The 18358-nt window shown below is 45.7% G+C and overlaps 1 protein-coding gene across 2 annotated transcripts; it reads left to right on the forward strand.

Annotated features, from left to right (window-relative positions):
- The first annotated feature begins 273 nt into the window (after positions 1–273).
- Positions 274–17821, forward strand: trip10a (thyroid hormone receptor interactor 10a). Of its 2 annotated transcripts, XM_080856377.1 has the most exons (15): positions 274–507; positions 4756–4871; positions 6034–6090; positions 6833–6980; positions 7543–7605; positions 8296–8400; positions 8536–8664; positions 8929–9075; positions 9191–9379; positions 13324–13485; positions 14692–14801; positions 15136–15268; positions 15391–15479; positions 15792–15925; positions 16154–17821. In XM_080856377.1, the coding sequence occupies exons 1-15, from the start codon at positions 484–486 to the stop codon at positions 16303–16305; spliced, it is 1758 nt and encodes a 585-aa protein (XP_080712503.1). In that variant the 5' UTR covers positions 274–483; the 3' UTR covers positions 16306–17821. The 2 variants fall into 2 exon arrangements, with proteins under 2 accessions (XP_080712503.1, XP_080712504.1); XM_080856378.1 differs by lacking the exon at positions 13324–13485.
- The last annotated feature ends 537 nt before the right edge of the window (positions 17822–18358 follow it).

Here is an 18358-nt window from a genome sequence, read left to right on the forward strand (position 1 = left end):
CTCCCTGCCAGCACTTAAAATGCAGGCCATAGCCTATGCCTACCTGTCCATATAGGCCTACTGCTTATAATAATCATCTACCTCTGTTTTTGTGACGAAAATATGGGGAATGGTTGTACAGGCTCTGCCTGCAACTCCAGCCTAATACCACACTCCATACTTCATTCCGGCGGCTCCTTTAAGAATTAGGATTTGGGAGTGACGCGGATATGAAAGCTAACGTTACTTGATCCCTCTTGGCTTTGCCACGAAAAATTCAACGGTAACGTGAGTTTATCTACAGGATTATTAAACCATCCGCGTGAATGCATCATAGGTCTTATATTTGCAATTGAATTGTCAGGTTTTCGAATGTGCAGTAATTTTATTGCGAGCCCATAAAAAGATTTTGTCCATGACGCGGCTGACCGACTGTGGAGTTTTGGGATAACTTCTTTGTATACAAGGATAGCTAACGTAACGCTGACAAGACCAAGGCTGAACATGGATTGGGGCACAGATCTTTGGGTGAGTTGGACCGATACATCGGTAATTTACATTAAGAAACCAGATCAAACAGAGTTGCTTGTAAATTGGATTGCATAACATTATTTGATTTAACGTTACACGAACGTAAATGTTATGAACATTTAAAGTTCAAACTTCAAGTACTCAACTTTTGCTAGCTGGTAATTTAGCAAGCAACTGATTTGTCATAAGAAGTGATAAACATGGCGTTTGAGAGACATCGGTGTGTAACTGTGTGGCTTATTATTGACGTACCTATGGCCATAGGAAATAGCGAGTAGTAACGTTTCAACATGAATATGCCAGTAACATGCCATTACCTCCCGTTTATTTTTGACATGGAAGACGCGTTGTGTCGCCGTTAGTTTGGCTCACTGTCGTGCCTCGCCAGGTTAACGTTAACGTTACAACCAACGGCGCACCGGTACCCTGTTACTTAGCGTTAGCGGTTTCTAAGAGAGGAACGTTAGCCAAAAACAGACTTGCACTGATTAAAAAAAAATATGTGTTTTAGCCCGGAGTCTTTGAGTTGGATGAGACATGCAACTTAAGCTAACTCAGTTTTTGTGACGAGGTGTAACGTTAGAGTAAACCGAGATGCTCTCTTCGATTTGAGTGAGACAGTTTGCTGATGAATGTTAACTTAACTGTATGCCAAACAATAGTACATTTCGCGTAAAGTAGCAATTAATGCAAGGCAACTTTGCGGATAACGTTAAGAGGCGTTGCAATTAAGTTTTCCTTAACTTTACAGTGTTTGAACGTTACCTTGGTAAGCTAGATTTCTCAGGCTTTTTTCCGTAAATTGCTTACCGTAGTTAAGAAAAGAACATATTTTTTTGGTAAGGTTATTGCAGTAAATTATTAACACTTTTCTGCTTGATCTGAAATGGTATACAGCTGTAACGTTAGCAGTCAAACAACATTAATCTAGGCAGGTATTGGCTCCGTGTTTTAAAACAATGGGCAAAATTATATGGCTTTGACGGACATTGCTGTTGGATGTTATATCCTTACAATCGTTAGCTTGTTTTCGTTATACAACAGAAGAAACTATCATATCACCGACCGTTCCTTTGCTGCACCACTGGAGCTGGGTTAAGCTCTAGAAAATAGGGCATTCTCGCCTCCCACGACTCCTCGATGCGGAGGGCTGGTGACACGAATTTATGTCAAGGACAGAACAGCGTTTTTTCCCATGTTACTCTTGAACCTTCTAAAGAAAAGCTCGTAATGTGTCGGTGAAAAGAAAAGCATCCTGTGTTTGTTACTTTTTCATCCTGACGTGAGGGTTGGGTGGATAAGACTGCGCTAGTTGGAGCCCTCCATAAACTAACAGAGGATAGGCCATCGTTTTCAGATTGTCAACTGGAAACTTTCTACACACACACACGCACACACGCACAGTCACTCACTCACTCTCAAAGCAGAGATAACTGAGAAGCAATTTGCACACAATACTGTCACCACAAAGCTGCGTATCTCTGTTTGGGACCTCATACCTGTTAGCCTCTACTGTTCCAGCACACACATGCAGTGTGCTGCTCATGGAGCATCAAAGGGGAAAAAAGCGTGGCTAGGTCCCGACCTCATTCTGCAGCTCCCCCTGGGCCCCTTTCCTATGTCCCCTTTCCATCTTCAGAGCTGGAACACCAACCTAATTAGTTTTGCCCTAATTTAATGAAGCCACAACAACATGTAGTCCATGTCCCTAAATATATCCAGGCGTTCTATCATTCACTAACGAAAAAAGTGGCGAAGTTTTGATTTGTCCTCACATTCAACTCTCTGTTGGTTATAGTTACACAACCATATCTGTTGAATACTAAATGCTTTACTACTACTTGGAAGAGAGAAAAGGCCATACTAACTGTGCATGTTTCTTTGCGCCTCATTTAAACGTTGGTTCAGGTAGTGTTTTGTATTGTTGTTAAGTGCCACGGACAAGCCTTTGCTATGGCATATGTTTCCTGCTTTATGGTTAATCCTGTGTCTATTTTTGGAGCCTCTTGTGTTAAGTGTGCCTGTTCTGTGAATGTGATGGGCTTTTGCATCTCTCTCTGGGAGTGTGTATTCTACAGGACTTTGAAATATGTAGTGCAGCAGGCTTCCTATTAAGTCTTTATGTTGATGACTAAGGAAAGAAACATTTGCCAAGGACTCTCACTGCTATCATTTTCCTTCCACCAAGGCCCTCATAAATTGATCTCTATTCACACTAGTGTGGGTGTTGGATTGTGTGTTTACAGTGCACAGGGGGTGGGCAGGCCCTGCGCAACACAGTCCCACTTAAATAAGAGTGAGGGGAAGTGCTGTCCAGTAAACACTGTAAATAGCCTATATAAAGCTGACCCTTTCATTCGATCAGTTGTGTCTTGCACGTCAAATTAGGCCTGGTTTCCTGCACTGGGGTCAGCTCTCCCCCTGCATTGAGTGTGTGATTCTCCCCCTGCAGTTAGTATGTGAATAGAGTTACAACCCTGCAGTCTCTGTGACTCAATGGAGAAGCTCCATTCATTGTTGTTGTTGTTGACAGAATGAGATTTGTGAATAATATGGCTTGCTTCATTAAAGTATTCTAAAACAGTCTCCTCTAGGGATGCACCGATATGGAAATTCTTGGCCGATACCGATACCGATGTTCAAAACAACAATCTAGCCGATACCGATACCGATATTTGTTTATTTTGTTTTTGTTGTTATTCATTCACCCTTTTGTGCCAGGAAAATAATGAAATCATTATCTAAAAAGCAATGTGTTAAATTATGTCCGCCCTTTATCACTCTTAACTTTGAATGAGCACAAATTCAATCAGATTTATGAAACAATCTTTAGTTTAACTAAACTTTATTTAATATAATATCACCAGGCATCAAGACATAATTTCAACTGTAAACAGATGCTTGCAATGCAGCCTTACAAAACACAAGCATAAACCCTTAGGAAATTCCATATAAATTCAAGATTAAAACGAATACAATATTTTTCTTTAAAAACTGACTGCCATAAACATCGGCCAGTACCATCGGTGAAAGTCAAGTTTATTACCGATAGGCCGATAACATTAAAAGAGTCAAACATCGGCCGATACCGATGTACGGCCGATGCATCGGTGCATCCCTAGTCTCCTCTCTTGACCTGCCGTCGCTCTTCATAACAGCCACCGTGTTAAACACTCTCTCCACCCCTAGGCTCTCTAAGTTGTGTAGACTGCTTCTGAAGGACAGTCATTTTTGTTTTTAATAGATACTCTTATTGTCCCTCAAACAGGTTGGTAAAACTGCCCTTTCTTTTTGGTTGGATCCTGTGTCCGCCTTTAGGCTATATAGAGTGCCGAAGTGGCACTGTAGGCTGACTTAAATAGGTGTCTATCCACAACTTGATACAACTGCTGCAGGTTAGTTTTTTGGGATGGTTTTTGTTGAGAACAGAGGGCAGGGACGTGGCTCAGCTTGTAAGGAATCCACTGCTGAAGTGCCCCCCCCCCCCCCCCCCTCTACTGTAAAGCCTATTACTGGAGAAGAAGGAGGTGGAGGAGGAGGAGGAAGGTGTGCGGTAGGGCAGCTGAGGGGCTGTCTCTAGATATCGTTCTTCACGTGTCAACATGCCTGTGCTTGAGGCATGTGGTTGAAAAGATCACAGCCAAAAAAGGAACAGAGAAAACAGGACAACCATAGGCCTGCGAGGCCTGATGGGGAAAGTCTGTGTTTTAATTTTAACACATTTTGTTTGGACTAATGTACAATAAAACCACCCTCTGCGATTAAGTGGATTCTGAGCTATGAATGTGTATGTGTTATGGCATTCGCATTATGAACTGTTTTCACCCATGAAATGTTTGTGCTGAAACATGGCAGGAAGTGGGATGGAACTGCACTTCCTGCTTCCTGTCTGAGGGCTGTGGAGATGGTGGTGCTGGAGCTCCATCCCCTTCCTTTGGCTCTATCAGAGTACAACATGATTTACAGTGGCGGGGCAGCCTTCCCACAGATAACACAGCCGGGGTCAAGGGTTACGAACATGCAAGGAATCTGTGGAATGCCCAGTGTGTGGGTAGGCATAGTGAGAATCGGCAGCAGCCACGGCAGCGCGGTCCAAATGTCAACACATTATTGCCCTTTGGATCGCCAATGTGTGAGTCAGTCCAGTAGTGTCTTAATGGAACGTTTCCCCATGTTCAGTCCATATTTTACGCTGGCCCTTCTGTTTTTATTTCCATATTTAATCCTGGTTTGACCTTTCCACAGGACCAGTATGACATCATTGAGAAGCACACACAGTCAGGTCTGGATCTGGTGGAGAAGTATGTGAAGTTTGTCAAGGAGCGTACGGAGATTGAGCAGAGCTATGCCAAGCAGTTGAGGTAGGCCTGCTTTCCTGCCTGTGTCCCTCAGTACTTGCACATTCAGCTCTGTTTGTTTGTGTGTGTGTGTATCTGTGTCTGTCAGCAATATGTGTGTGTTCTTTCTTGCATTGTGTTTTACTCAGATTGTCAGTGTGTTCGAGTTTGTGTCAGCAGTGTGTTTTCTGAGGTTGTCAAGAGTGTGTATGCCAGCATTGTGTTTGTGTGTGTGTGTGTGTGTGTGTGTGTGTGTGTCTGCCTCTGCCTCTGCCTTTGCCTCTGCCTGTATGTATTGAGATGCCTGCAGTACCTGGGGTGGGTTTGTGCTGCAGTGTGGTGAGTTGTGAAATATATAGATGTTGGGTCTCATGACTGGTTTGGGGCAGAACTGAACTTGTCTTTTCCCCTGAGCTTCTTCCCTGGCCGCTGCCCAGCCAATCTTGGAGACAGTGCTCTCATTCTCACACACACAACTCTCTCTTTCTTTTTCTCTTTCTCTCTCTCTCTCTCTGCTTACACTCCTCTCCTCACCACGTTTTTGCTCTTGTTCTTTCCATTTTCTTCTTTGCACGGATGTTAATCCGTTTTGCTGTGTCTAGGAGGAGGGGAAGTGGAAGCAGACTGTCATATGACTGAGAGGAAGTGGACAGAGAGAAAATGAAAAAAAAAGGAGCAGGAAAAGTCTGAGCTCTTACTAGGAAAGATATAGTCCTAAAAATTCCTTAGGATGGACTTGTGTTCATTTTTTCTTTTACCAGGAACCATGAATCTACCCTTAAAGTTTATTTAGGACACCCGGACTACCTTACAATCCTGTATTTGATATGGCATGTGGGAGCCAGCTCCTTAATTATCATTGAATCCATGAATCCATGAATCCATGAAATATGAAGGATTTTGGCAGCATAGCTTAATGGGAACTGCTCCACCTCCAACTGTGGGGTCTGTCCTTCCTTGGATTACTCTTGGAAGTTAATTGTGATTGCACTAATCTGAGAAGGAAACTCGTTAGTTCTGACCGGAGATAACTCATGCTTTTTTTGTAGACAGCAATAAACACAAGTCAGTTATGTCATCGTGAAAGTGAAAGCCTGTCGCGAGCTGTTTCCTCTTCAGTGTAATTGTGTGTAACCCTTCCTCCCCTGTTATGATTGAATGGGCTTTGTTTTGTATTTCGTCACAGGAACCTTACAAAAAAATACAGCCCCAAAAGAGGCAGCAAGGAGGAACAGGAATGCAGGTAAGTCACTTGAAGTTCCTTCACTCTCCTTCAGAGGAGGGAGGGAGGGAGGGAGGGATGGAGGGAGCCATCCCATGAGACTTCAAAACACTTTGTAGTTAAGGGTGTACTCCTTGCTTATTACCCTTTACACTATTCGTCTACTTAACAAAACTCTCATGTTCCACTACCTGTGTGTGCGCTCTTAAAAAAAACAATAAAACCTGTCAGTCCTTACTTAGTGAATAGGAATCAAAGTGGATCAGATCAAGCTATACACTATTCCAGCTGATCAACAACGTTGCTTCTTGAGCATGGAAGGGAGTAGTATAATTTGATTGGCTGTTGAACTCAGACATCAACGACATTTTGCAAGGATTAAGGACTTCGCCTTTAAGGCGCATAGACACCCTATTGACTCAACAGCAGTGTGGAGCACCTCACAAGCCACCTGATCAAGTCATTATGGTCGAGGGCAACTTGGAGGCCCTGCCGAACAATGGCTTCATCCACACGGCAGAGCAATGCAAATACATCTAATAACATTACCCCAGGGCAGCAGGAATAAGGAAGTCGTCGATGGAAATTACTTCCTACTGAGTCCTGCTTTGGTGTTGGGTTGTCTGTCCTTGAGGCCACAGGCCTCTTTGTAGCCTTTTATAGTCCCTCTCTTAATGTTTGAGTGAGGGTGGATCTCGGGATTCCTGTTACACACTGCTCATGCTGGCCTTCTCCTCCCCCTCTCCTCTCACTTGCCCTGCAGGTTCTCGAACCACCAGTCCTTCCTGGACGCCCTGAACGAGATGAATGACTACGCGGGCCAGAGGGAGCTGATTGCTGAGAACATGATGATGAACATCTGCATTGAGCTCACAAAGTACCTTCAAGACCTGAAGCAGGAACGCAAGACGGTGAGAAGGAGGGGGGGGGGGGAAGAGACAGATTTTGACCAGGTCTCTCTTGTAAAAGAGGTTTTTGATGTCAATGGGATTTACAAAAAAAAAGAGGCAGGCAAACTTGATAGACAGAAGGACAGAGATGTAGACACCCATAAAGACAGATGGAAAGAAAGAAAGAAAGAGATATGCTGCTGTGGGCAAAGAGAAGAGAGAAGAAGAGTAGGAGAAGGGATGCACTGATGGCTGTGGAGGAGGAGGAGGAGGAGGAGGAGGGGCTGTGAGGGGGAGAACACTCTGTCTGTGGTGTCTATGAGGACACATTAGTGTCTCATGGGGGGGTGTTATGTTATTGTTGTGTCACACTCCCAAGTAGGATTCCTCAGTCTGTTCCCACTGGTATGTGCTCCCATGTTGAACATCAAGTCTCAGAGTACACACACATTCACAACACAGTGGGTACTATGCAGTGAACATTAGCAGGATTGTTTTGCATTTGTTGAAGCTAATGTTTTTGTGTTTTATAAATCTTCCTCTACTCGCCCCCTCATTCTTTTCTGTCTTTCAAACTTCACAGCATCTTTCAGAGGCCAAAAAAGCGCAGCAGTCTCTGGAAAGCACCTACAAACAGCTGGACTGTGTAAGTCAGCCTTGAGTCCACTCCAGAACCAGTGAATGAAGGCTCAGATTTTAAAGAGGCTGATGCTTCACTGGAAGGGGTTTCTGTCTGTCTGTCTGTCTGTCTGTCTGTGTCAGTCTGTGTCTATGTGTCTCTCTGTGTGTCTAGCCCCTGTGTCAATACTGTATTCAGTGTGAAAACAGAGAGCTCAATCTGTGTGTTGTGAGTTCACTCTGTCTTCACAGCCACACCGTGTCTCTTTGTTGCCTAAGCGATGACTGGGAAGCAGAGGGGAGCTTTTGTCTGGCTGCACTTCACTTTTGTCTGGGCCCCTGTTTGTTTATGTCTATTGTGTTGTGTGTTGTTTTGAAGGTGCAGTGGGAAGCTTTGTGAAGCTGTTTTTATTCTATTTTGATGAATAGTGTTTGGGCAGGGGGTATGTATGCAGTAGAGCAAACAAGGAGATCAAGGCTGGATTATGTGCTCTAGACTAAGATGAGAGTTCCTTGATAATGATTGAAATTGTTACTTGTAGAATTCCCCAGAAGAGAGAGGTGGGTCAGAAGAAGGGTTTCTGTTTCCCCGTTTCAGAACACTGCTCTTCAAATGTCCCCCCTCCCACCTCGCCTGTGGGAGGGGGAACATTTGTCTTAGTGATGTTTGTCTTGTGTAGATGTAGCTGACTAAACTGGAACTGTCTGCCTTTGTCAGAGTAAGAAGCGATTTGAGAGAGAGTGGAGAGAAGCGGAGAAGGCGAACCAGCACGCGGAGAAAACAGACCTGGACATTAACGCAACGAAGGCCGACGTTGAGAAGGTGCAGTCACAATCCATCAGATGCTTATCAACTAAGTCTCCCTTCTCTTCAGTCCCTTGTGACGTGTATGGGGTATACTGAAAGTTCACCTGTGTTTGTGTTGTTGTTGTTGTTGTTTTTGTCGCTGTGCTCAAGGCCAAACAACAGGCGCACATGCGCTCGCACGTAGCAGAGGAATGCAAGAACGACTACGCCGCCCAGCTGCAGAAGTACAACAAGGAGCAGAGCCAGTTCTACTTCACCGACATGCCCCTCATTTTCAATGTAAGGCCCCTCAACCACCGCATACCACCGATAACATGCTGATAAACCTGACACTCCTTATCTCAGCTCTTTCTCTCTCTGCTTGAGTGGGTCTTTAGGTTTTTATCTTGCTGTTGTTCTAAGATGGTGAGATGATTTCTCAACAAGCCAGAACTGTTTCCCAGACCAGAGCCATGTGGTTCTGTCCTCTGTCATGTCCAACCACAGCCTCTAAATATAGACTGGTAACCCTTTTTATTTTCATGTGCGCTCACACCCTCACAGAGGCTTCAGGACATGGATGAGAGGCGCGTACAAAAGCTGGCGCATGGTTACGTCCTGTTTTCAGACACAGAGAAGCATGTGATGCCCATCATCGGGAAGTGCCTGGATGGCATCTCACGCGCAGGCAGCAATGTGAATGAACGTAACGTGAGTGTATCCCAAAGCGGGTTTAGTAACATTCGTCTGTCCCGCTACTTAGATAAACGTGTGAAACTGCTGCACTAGGAGCTGCTAAAGACGGGGCCTTCCTTTTTGTCCACAGGACTCCCTGGCTCTCATAGAGCAGCACAAGTCTGGCTTTGAGAGGCCGAGCGACCTGGAGTTCGAGGACTACAGCCAGGGCATCAACCGCACCTCCTCCGAGAGCAGCCTGAGTACGCCTAAAGGCCCATTGGACCTGCTGGGCAAAAACAAAAGCAAGCCCTTCTGGCTGTTCAGTAAGAAGAGCAAGGTAGGCCTGCATGTGGTTGAAGTGATGCTCAAGCGTGTGTGAGCATGTGACCAGAGTATAGTCTCAGGCCAAATGTCACTGAATCTCTCTTAGTGTGTGTTTGATTTGGCCACTGTGTGCAGTGTGCTGCATGTGTTTGAACCACAAAAAGGTCACCGCCCCGCAGTGCCCCTGCCAAGAGGCAGTACCGTGAGCAACAGGGGTTTTATTTATTCAGCGGAGCTAATTAGATTAGGATTTTGAAATTGTGTCTACCAGATGGTCCAAAGTGGATATCGGCAAGAAAGTAGTTCATTGTGAGCTAGGGAGGCCAAGCCAGAGGGCTGAGCTGGTGTTTGACATAGAGAGAGGGGGGGGGGGGGGGGGGGGGTAGGGAAGTGAGTGGAGGTGTGTCTGATTGACATCTCTCAAAAAGTCTTTCGAATGGGCTCTGTCCAGATGCTGTGGTCTCACACATGCTCCTGTCTGACCCTTCTACCCATGCAAAAGAGACTGCATGACTCTCTCTCTCTCTCTCTCCCAGTCACATGTGCACACACACACACACACACACACACACACACACACACACACACACAAACACACACACACACACACACAGACTGTACCTTTCTAGAACCCATCTTTGCATGGCTGTCTTTCTGGCTGTGAGAGGAGCAGCCAACCCCCCCCCCCCCTCCCCTCCCCCTCCTGCCCTATCGCCCCTCTCCTCTGCAGCGTGTGACCATGGTTTAGCATTATTATGCTGTGTCTGCTTTTATGGACTCGGGGCACAAACACTGACTTCTCTGCCACGGGCGTCAGGCACACACACTGCAGCCATTATGCTGAGCATAATCTGTCTTTCTCGGATGCATCACAATGATACCTTTGTGAAATGTCAGCCACCGTTGACAAAACTGCTGGGAGTGGCATCTGGATGCCATGTTGCACCGAATAGTTTGGAAAATCGGATGTAAACAACAACGACAAATAATCTCACTGTATATGTCATTAGATGGCTATTGTGGCGTTATGTCCTAGTAAATTGAAATGGTCCATCTCAGATTCCCCAAGTCTGCTCTGCTGTACCTTTTTAAGGGGGGTGGCCCGGGTCAGCCTCTATGGGTTCTCCTGAGTGGGTCCAGAGCCAGGGACTGAACCGGAAGAATGAATGTAAGCTCAGACTAACCACACCGCACCCATTTCTCCTCACTACTCTTTGGTTTCCCCTTCCCTGCATGAAACCTCTTTTCACAACCCCTTCCTCTTCCCATCCCATCTCCTCTGCATGTCTGTATCCCATATTGTCCAGTCTTGTCCTCTCTTTCTCTGTGGCTCTCTAATGTCCTTGTCTGTGTGAAGCACTGCTCTGCGTCATTGGTCATCCATCTTGTAGCAATGTTAGCATTTAGAGTTAGCCTCCAGCTCTAGCCTGAGTATGTAAACGCCACAAATCTTCCACCTCCACCCCACTCCTCTTTCTTTTTGCCATCAGACAGCTGATTCCAGAATCTTCTCCTGCACTCCCTCTAGCCCTCAGCCATACACACATCTTTCACTCCCTACTTACCAAAACAAACAGCACTTACAGGGTCCTAAATTAACACCCGCCAAGCGATTTTCAGTTTGAAGACTATCTGCCACACTGGCGGTTAAATGTTTAAAATAGTAATGTAATAAAACACTATCCCGAGGGACTCTACGGCATTTTGATTTACAGGCGTTCTTCTTCAGTCCTCTGTGTTGGAGTTACAAACACACACAGACACACACAGACACACACAGACACACACAGACACACACAGACACACACAGACACACACAGACACACACAGACACACACAGAGACACACAGAGACACACAGAGACACACAGAGACAGACAGACAGACAGACAGACAGACAGACAGACAGACAGACAGACAGACAGACAGACAGACAGACAGACAGACAGACAGACAGACAGACAGACAGACAGACAGACAGACAGACAGACAGACAGACAGACAGACAGACAGACAGACTCCATGAAGACCTGCCTCTGATTGGCTCTCAGGCTTAGACAAAAAATGTCAGGCTCAATCTAACCATCACCAAACGACGGAGAATATTCAATCTAGTCCATTACATTTACATTTAGTAATTTAGCAGACGCTTATATCCAAAGCGACGTACAAGGAAATTGCATTTATACATCAGGAGCAGTTAACTACTAAACGACTCCTCTACCTCCTGTACCACTGTCGCACTTATGGTTAATTAGAAGCGATGTGGCGATATTTGCAAGGAATAAACCAGTCTTAATAATGAAAACCCACCGAGGAAAAGGAGGACAAAGCACCTGCAAAAAGACAGTTCTGAGAGAAAAGGCGGTTTGGAGATCACAGAGATGATCAGTATAATGTGTACAATATAATGCGGAGGCTATAGTGATGAGTTGTTCTGTGTTGCCTGTATATCAAAGACAATAACAGAAACAGCTCACTTGTCGTCTGAAATAAAACGAATGAAACTGGGGCACATCCATGGCCATGAACAAGTGTCACATTGCCTCCATGTCTGTGTCCCTCCTCAATTGGAGCCTCCTCTCTACCCCCTCTGTGGCGGGAAGCGCTAAAAGCAATGACTGAGCAGACAAGCACTTAGATGAAGATGAACACTCAAGTTCATATTCAACGTAATACCGTATTATCTCAATTAATTAAAATACTGAAACTAATGTATATGTGGCACAAAAAAGGCAGTTTATTGTTTTGCCCGGTAAAAAAATGCTTGGCCTGTTGTGGAGTGTTTTCTCCTACCAGCCACCTTGGCCCATAAGTCAAAAAGTTAATTTTGGACCCTGCAGTCATTTAGGGCCAAGGAGAGTTTGAGCTCCATAATGGGCCGGGTCATCTGGGAGAGGTGGGAGGATGAAGTTTGTGGTGCAGGATGAGGATTTTAGTTTCTTCTTTCCCATTTCATTTCACCTCAGTGGGCAGTAAAGAGTAGTTCCGCATCGCTGACTGAGGATGAGAATTTATTTCACCCCTTTGTGTAAGAAGCCTATCAAAACACCATCCTACGGTTTGGATTCTTCAAGGCGCAGTTACAGGGAGTTTACTCTAAAACTGGTTTCTGTTAGCCAACTTGCACACTTGTGTCTGGGCAGTTTAAGGTTCAGCTGGTCCTTTATGAAACATATCAGTTAGGAGGGCCATGCCATTTACATTACATTTTTTTTTAATTTCACTGCCCATTTGGGACCCGAGCTTAGGCTATCTGTCTCAGGATCCATCACGTGTCATCTCTCCATGCTAGTACAGGTCATTCTTTATACTGTTGTGTTTCCAGGCAGTTTTTTTTCTATGCTGGATGGCAGGCCATAAAAATGCATGATTAGAGGGCAAAGTGGGGCTTCATGGAGGTACGACCAAATTTGAAATTCGCCCGCTGGTGAACCCTTTCATGTAAAATTGCAGGTCTCACTTGAGACCATTTGAATGACTTTCCGCTAAACAGCAGTTATTTTATGTATTTATTGTTTTTGAGAAGCTGGCTACCTTCTCTGAAATGGAAGCCCTGCTCTGCTCTCGGCTCTGGCTTGTACCCCATTGGCTGGTGTTGTAGTTTGTGATTGTGACTGCAGTGGTGGTGGGGCTTCAGTGCTGTGGTTGGTGTGTGGGGCTTCTGCTGTGGGTGGTCCACTGTTGTCCTCCTTGCCCCCCTTTTGATGTGCTTTTTAAGGTGTTGACGGTGTTTCTCTCTTTCCCTTGTCATTTGTTTGTGTGTCTTGTGTGTTTGTTTTCTTTTTGTTTTGTTTTGTTTTTGTCCCTTTTCCCTCCTTGACCTCTTCTCTCCCTCTCTCTGCCAAACCACTATCTTCGCTCATGTGGGTCTCTGCCTGGTCTTGCCCTTTGATCCTCCCTCCAACAACCCTTCCCCCATCCCTTCTCCCTTCCTCATCCCTCTCCTCCAAACCAGTTCTCATCCCCACTTACGCCCTTCTCCACACCCCCCGCCCCCTCGCCTGCTAACGGACCCCCCTCCCCCAAGTTCGGCCGGGACCCACTGTCGTACTGTTTGAAGGAGATCAATAAGACAGTCAAACCCAGAATCTCATCCTTCCGGACCCTCAGGAGAACGGTGAGTCGCAGCCCCCCCCCCCCCCCCCCACCTTCACGAAAAGCCCAGGGCACAGGTCTGGCATCGACGCCAACGTGTGTGGTGGATCTAGTGTTTGGGCATTCAGGCCAAAACTTAAGAGGATGGCATCTGACCAGATGAACACGGGCAAAAAGTCAGAGCACCTATTGTTTTGTTTTTGTTATTTCTTCTCTCATCACACTGTAAACGTCACACCCATGTGCATGACCTTCAACCCTGCTGTGAGCACACTGTCACTAAACCCCCTCCTGAGTGGGAACCTACAGTCTCAGTTACTCATTAAATGGACCTTGCTTTGTTTTGTTGTGTCTGTTCTCCCCAGAGGAATAACCCTGAGAGAATCATGGTAAAAAAACAAACAAATTCTTCAGTTGTGGTGTGGGGGTGTGTTAAGGGTGGTAGCCTTTTGTTGCTTGGGAACGCCTCAGGCTTAAATGACCACCTCTCCATCACTGTCGAACAGAAACTGGGAGGCCAGGCCCCTGCATTGTCAGAGGAGAAAAAGTGGCAGATGCTTGCAGCACTGAACACAAACATCATTGGCCCGTGAATTACTGGGAAAATGTGTTGAGGAGGTGGCCATTATATGGAAGATTAAAAAAAAACTAATTTTTTAAAACAAAACAAAAACCATCTTATCAAAGGCAGGTTCTGATGGATTAACTCTTCTGGGTAAAGTTTACTCATTGGATTGCCATGCCTGAGTTCTTAATCTCGGACACAGATGCCAGAAGGAGTCCTGATGATCTGAGAGTAAGGCCTAAACACAGGGTGGCTCTAAGGGCGTGTAATGGTTCATGGGAGGTGTCTGGTGGTGAATATGAAGGCGTTCTGGTCTTGGCTCAGTAGAAAACAGAGTTCTTTTATTTATAACTCCACAGAGTAACACACACCATAGCTTAGATCAAATTTGGTCATATAGCAGTATACTAGCTATCCAAATCAATCGAAAAAATGTAAAGTTTGTTTTAGAAGTCAAAAGTGTGTGTTAGTTTGTGTGTGTGTGTGTGTATGTGTATGAGTGTGTGAGTACGTAATTATCTGTCTCGTTAAGTCTAATGGTTGAGGGATCCTTGGAGGAAGTGTGTGTGTGTGTGTGTGTGTGTGTGTGTGTGTGTGTGTGTGTGTGTGTGTGTGTGTTCATGTACCATGTTCACTGATAAGCCCTCCTGTGCTTCCTCCTAGCCCACGGCCACAGAAGACTTTGGCCACCTGCCCCCTGAGCAGCGGCGTAAGAGGCTGCAGCAGAAGATCGAGGAGCTGGGCAAGGAACTGCAGAAGGAGATGGATCAAAGGTGAGCGCACAGAAGCGCCTCCGTGCCCACGGCAACCATTTCTGTGGCAACTCCCTGGCGTCTGGCGGCACAGCCCAGCCCTCTTGCCCCTCCCCTGAGGTCACAGGGATTTAGTGAGCTTTGTTTACTGAGCCTCTCAGGTCACCAGGGAATGCAGTTCTGTAGGCCCAGACTGTAACCACGTCTCCCCTCCTCCCCCTCCTCCTCCTCCTCCTCCTTTCTTTCTTTTTTCTTTCTCACTCTTTCTCCCTTTTCCTCACTCTATCGTTCACTCTCTCTCTCTCCTTTCCTTTCCCCTGTCTCCCTTCTTCCTCTCTCTCCCACTCTTGTGCAGCGAGGCCCTGGGTAAGATGAAGGACGTCTATGAGAAGAACCCTCAGATGGGCGACCCGACCAGCCTGGCACCTCAGATCAACCAGACAACCCAGAACATGGAGAGGCTGCGGGGAGAGCTCAGCAAGTATGAGGTGTGGCTCGCCCTCTGGTGGTGGCATACTGAAATGACATGGGCTTTCTTGGCATGAGTGGAATCAGTATTAGCACGGTCATGCTCAATCCTATAAACCTCTCTGATGTTGTCGTCTGGCAGAATTGGCTCACGGAGGCAGGAGGTCGAGGTGACACACTGCGTTACTCGTCACAATCCTTTAACAATAACGGAGCTCATGATACCTACAGGTTGGTTTTTAAATTTAAATGCAAACAGTTTTACCCATGGGTGTTTCCCCATGGGTGTTAAGCCCATGACCTTGGTGGTGTAAGCCCCTTGCATTAGCGATTAAGCTACAGGAACAGGTGGGTTCTATTTTGCAAACAGTTGTCATTTTCTCATAGATTATTTTTCATAACCCCATAAATATTTTAAAGATAGTTGACTTGCTTTAGTGATGCCACCTGCTGTATTACATCTTAAATTGGATGCCGTATGTGTCGTATTTGCAGTAGAAATAGCTGTAGGTACGGGTCTAGAATTAGTGTTTATCATTACAGCCCAGACGGTGCCCACTCAGATGAAGGCACCCCGGACCCATCACATGCCATCTATGCAGAGTTTGATGACGACTTTGAGGAGGAGGAGCTAACCGCTCCCATTGGCCAATGCACCGCCCTCTATAACTTCCCAGGTATGCACAGATGGAAATCACTTGTTCCATTTCTGACAGGCTTTGTGTTTTACATAAATTAAAAACGAAGACTTGTTAAATACTCTAGTTCTAGAATTATTTTCTGGACTCGGCACCATTGCCATTCGGTCAAAAAGTGCTAATTATGCCATCCCAGAAGACTGCACTTCTGTCACGCATCATTGGTTAGTCTTTTGTGTTTGTTTATGTGTGACCTCCACCCTGCAGGCTCCAGTGAAGGCACCATTGCCATGCAGGAGGGTGAGGTGCTGTCCGTGGTGGAGGAGGACAAGGGCGATGGCTGGACCCGCGTGCGCCGCTCCAATGGAGACGAGGGCTACATCCCCACCTCCTACGTCAGCCTCGCCCTTAACAAGTGACCTCTGGCGCCCCCCCCACAAGCAGGCCGCAGCACTGCGTTGCCCCACAGCCCTCCCCCCACCCCATGTCACCCTATGACATGCCAAACTGACACTCCAACAAAACCACAGCTTGTTACCTGCTAAGCACTGCATTCCAGATTTCTCAGTGGGACCAGGCTGAGATGTGACCAAAAGTCTGTTACGGACGGACCAAAGACAAAGCCCAGCGGATACTCCGGTCCCAGAGTTAAGCCCTGGGCAGCAGGCTGGGGCGAGTGAGACATTCTGGCTGCCTGCACTTGAAGGGATGATGAATGTGCAGCTGCAGCCACAGTCGAATCCGAAGCACCGTTTCCATGGGAGCATTGGCCGTCCATGCGCTTTTTCCTCACTCGTCTTTTGCGGTGCCAACGTTTCCTCTCTTTGAGGTTATGTTCGTTTTTCTTTTTCTATGAAAGGGTAACCCATACGTGCTGGCGGGGGGGGGGGGTACCCTGGAGCCACACAGAGAAGTGGGGACACATGACGACACAGCCTTCGAGTGGCGGCATCCTCATGGTCACTCTGATGATAAGGCAAAGGGGACCCGTGTTTGTGACGATGCAGGGGCCGAGTTAGGTGTGTGGGCTTCTTAACACATTAGTAACTGCACACGTCTTGGCTTGCTTATTCAACTCTGATCACATAGTAAACCAACTCAGTGAGTCTGCAAACACCCATGGGGCATGAGGTGACATGCTTATAACACCACGTATGCCTTTTTTGTGCATTAGTACTGGTGTGTGTGTGTGTGTGTGTTTGTGTGTGTGCACTCACATTTTTGTTAAGTCGTATCGGCGGGCCAAAGACCCATTTCTATGGGACGTCATCGCAGTCACCTCATCTGAAAACAAAGACTCTCGCTCAGACACTCCCACACAGCCATGCCGAGTGTCTTGGTCACAGCCATAGCCTTGTAAGATAAGTGCTCTGAAGACAGCAGTGTGATGTTCAATATCTGTCTCTCTGCAGTGTCCAGCACTAAATGTTAAGGAGGTTTTTTTTGTGTTTTTTTTTTTTATCTGTTTTTTGTTTGCGAGTCATAACAGTAGATAATTTATTAAGTTTTTGTTAGTATCTCTATGGCACCAATATAGTGATATATAAACAATTAGATATATATTGGATGTGGTTTTTACACAGTTCTCCACACTACTTGCACGCCAGCCTGCAGTGGCTTGTCTGTACCCACAGATGCGATTTAGAGGAAAAACAAGGCAAGTACAGACATTAAAATGTGCAAGGTTAGGACTATCATATTTAATTAAGAAATAATATATTTTAGCAATCACAACACCACTATTGTCTTACTAGCATTTTACTCCACATAAATAAAGATTAAGTTAGAGTTTTTTTTTTTTTTTTTTTTAAGGTAAGTTTTAAAGAGGGATGTGTTGGAAAGTCTGGTGTTGTTTGATGGGATTGGTCTTCCTTGAGCCAGATGGTTTACATTTTCAATGCAAAACTGTCTCTGATGTCCAGGTGCCTTCTTAGTTTGCAGCCATTTGTATATAAACCATATTTACATACATAAAGTGTTAAAGTTGTTTATAGAACTTCATATATGTAAAGCACATTTTCAAATTTAAACCGTGTCCTGTTTTTTATATTGTATTTGTATTTATCAATTTGTTTACAGCGTGAAAATATTTCATCCCCATCGCCATAGCAGCCTGTTACTTTTTTTTTTTTCTTCATACAGTGCTTCGAGTCATAAATAGCCTGCACGTTGTTTTCATGACCATAATTGCTGTGCTGTGCCTGGTTTGACTCTGCCTTGGATGTAAATGCTGTCCAATTCAGTCAAATGCTTTTTCAACATGCACTCCCGTTTGCTGTGATTAGCTCTGCAGGGTGTCAGCTTACCAAGTACTTAAAGCTTAAAACACCTCTGCATGAATGGGCCTGTCAAATGAAATGCAACACTCATGATTGACTATCATGTGAATACAGGACATCATTCACAGAAGATGGGAGGCATGGTATTTTTGAATGGGCGGTGGCCGGTGGGCGTTTCATGGCAATATCGCTC

This window comes from Sprattus sprattus (genome assembly GCF_963457725.1).
Source record: "Sprattus sprattus genome assembly, chromosome: 18".
In the NCBI taxonomy this organism is placed as follows: domain Eukaryota; kingdom Metazoa; phylum Chordata; class Actinopteri; order Clupeiformes; family Clupeidae; genus Sprattus; species Sprattus sprattus.

Bases quoted from the DNA above. Each gene is read 5' to 3' on its own strand.
- trip10a (XM_080856377.1), top strand. From the start codon at position 484: ATGGATTGGGGCACAGATCTTTGG. The intron at 6,981-7,542 runs GTGAGAAGGAGG...CAAACTTCACAG, and splicing joins TGAAGCAGGAACGCAAGACG to CATCTTTCAGAGGCCAAAAA. The intron at 14,802-15,135 runs GTGAGCGCACAG...ACTCTTGTGCAG, and splicing joins CAGAAGGAGATGGATCAAAG to CGAGGCCCTGGGTAAGATGA.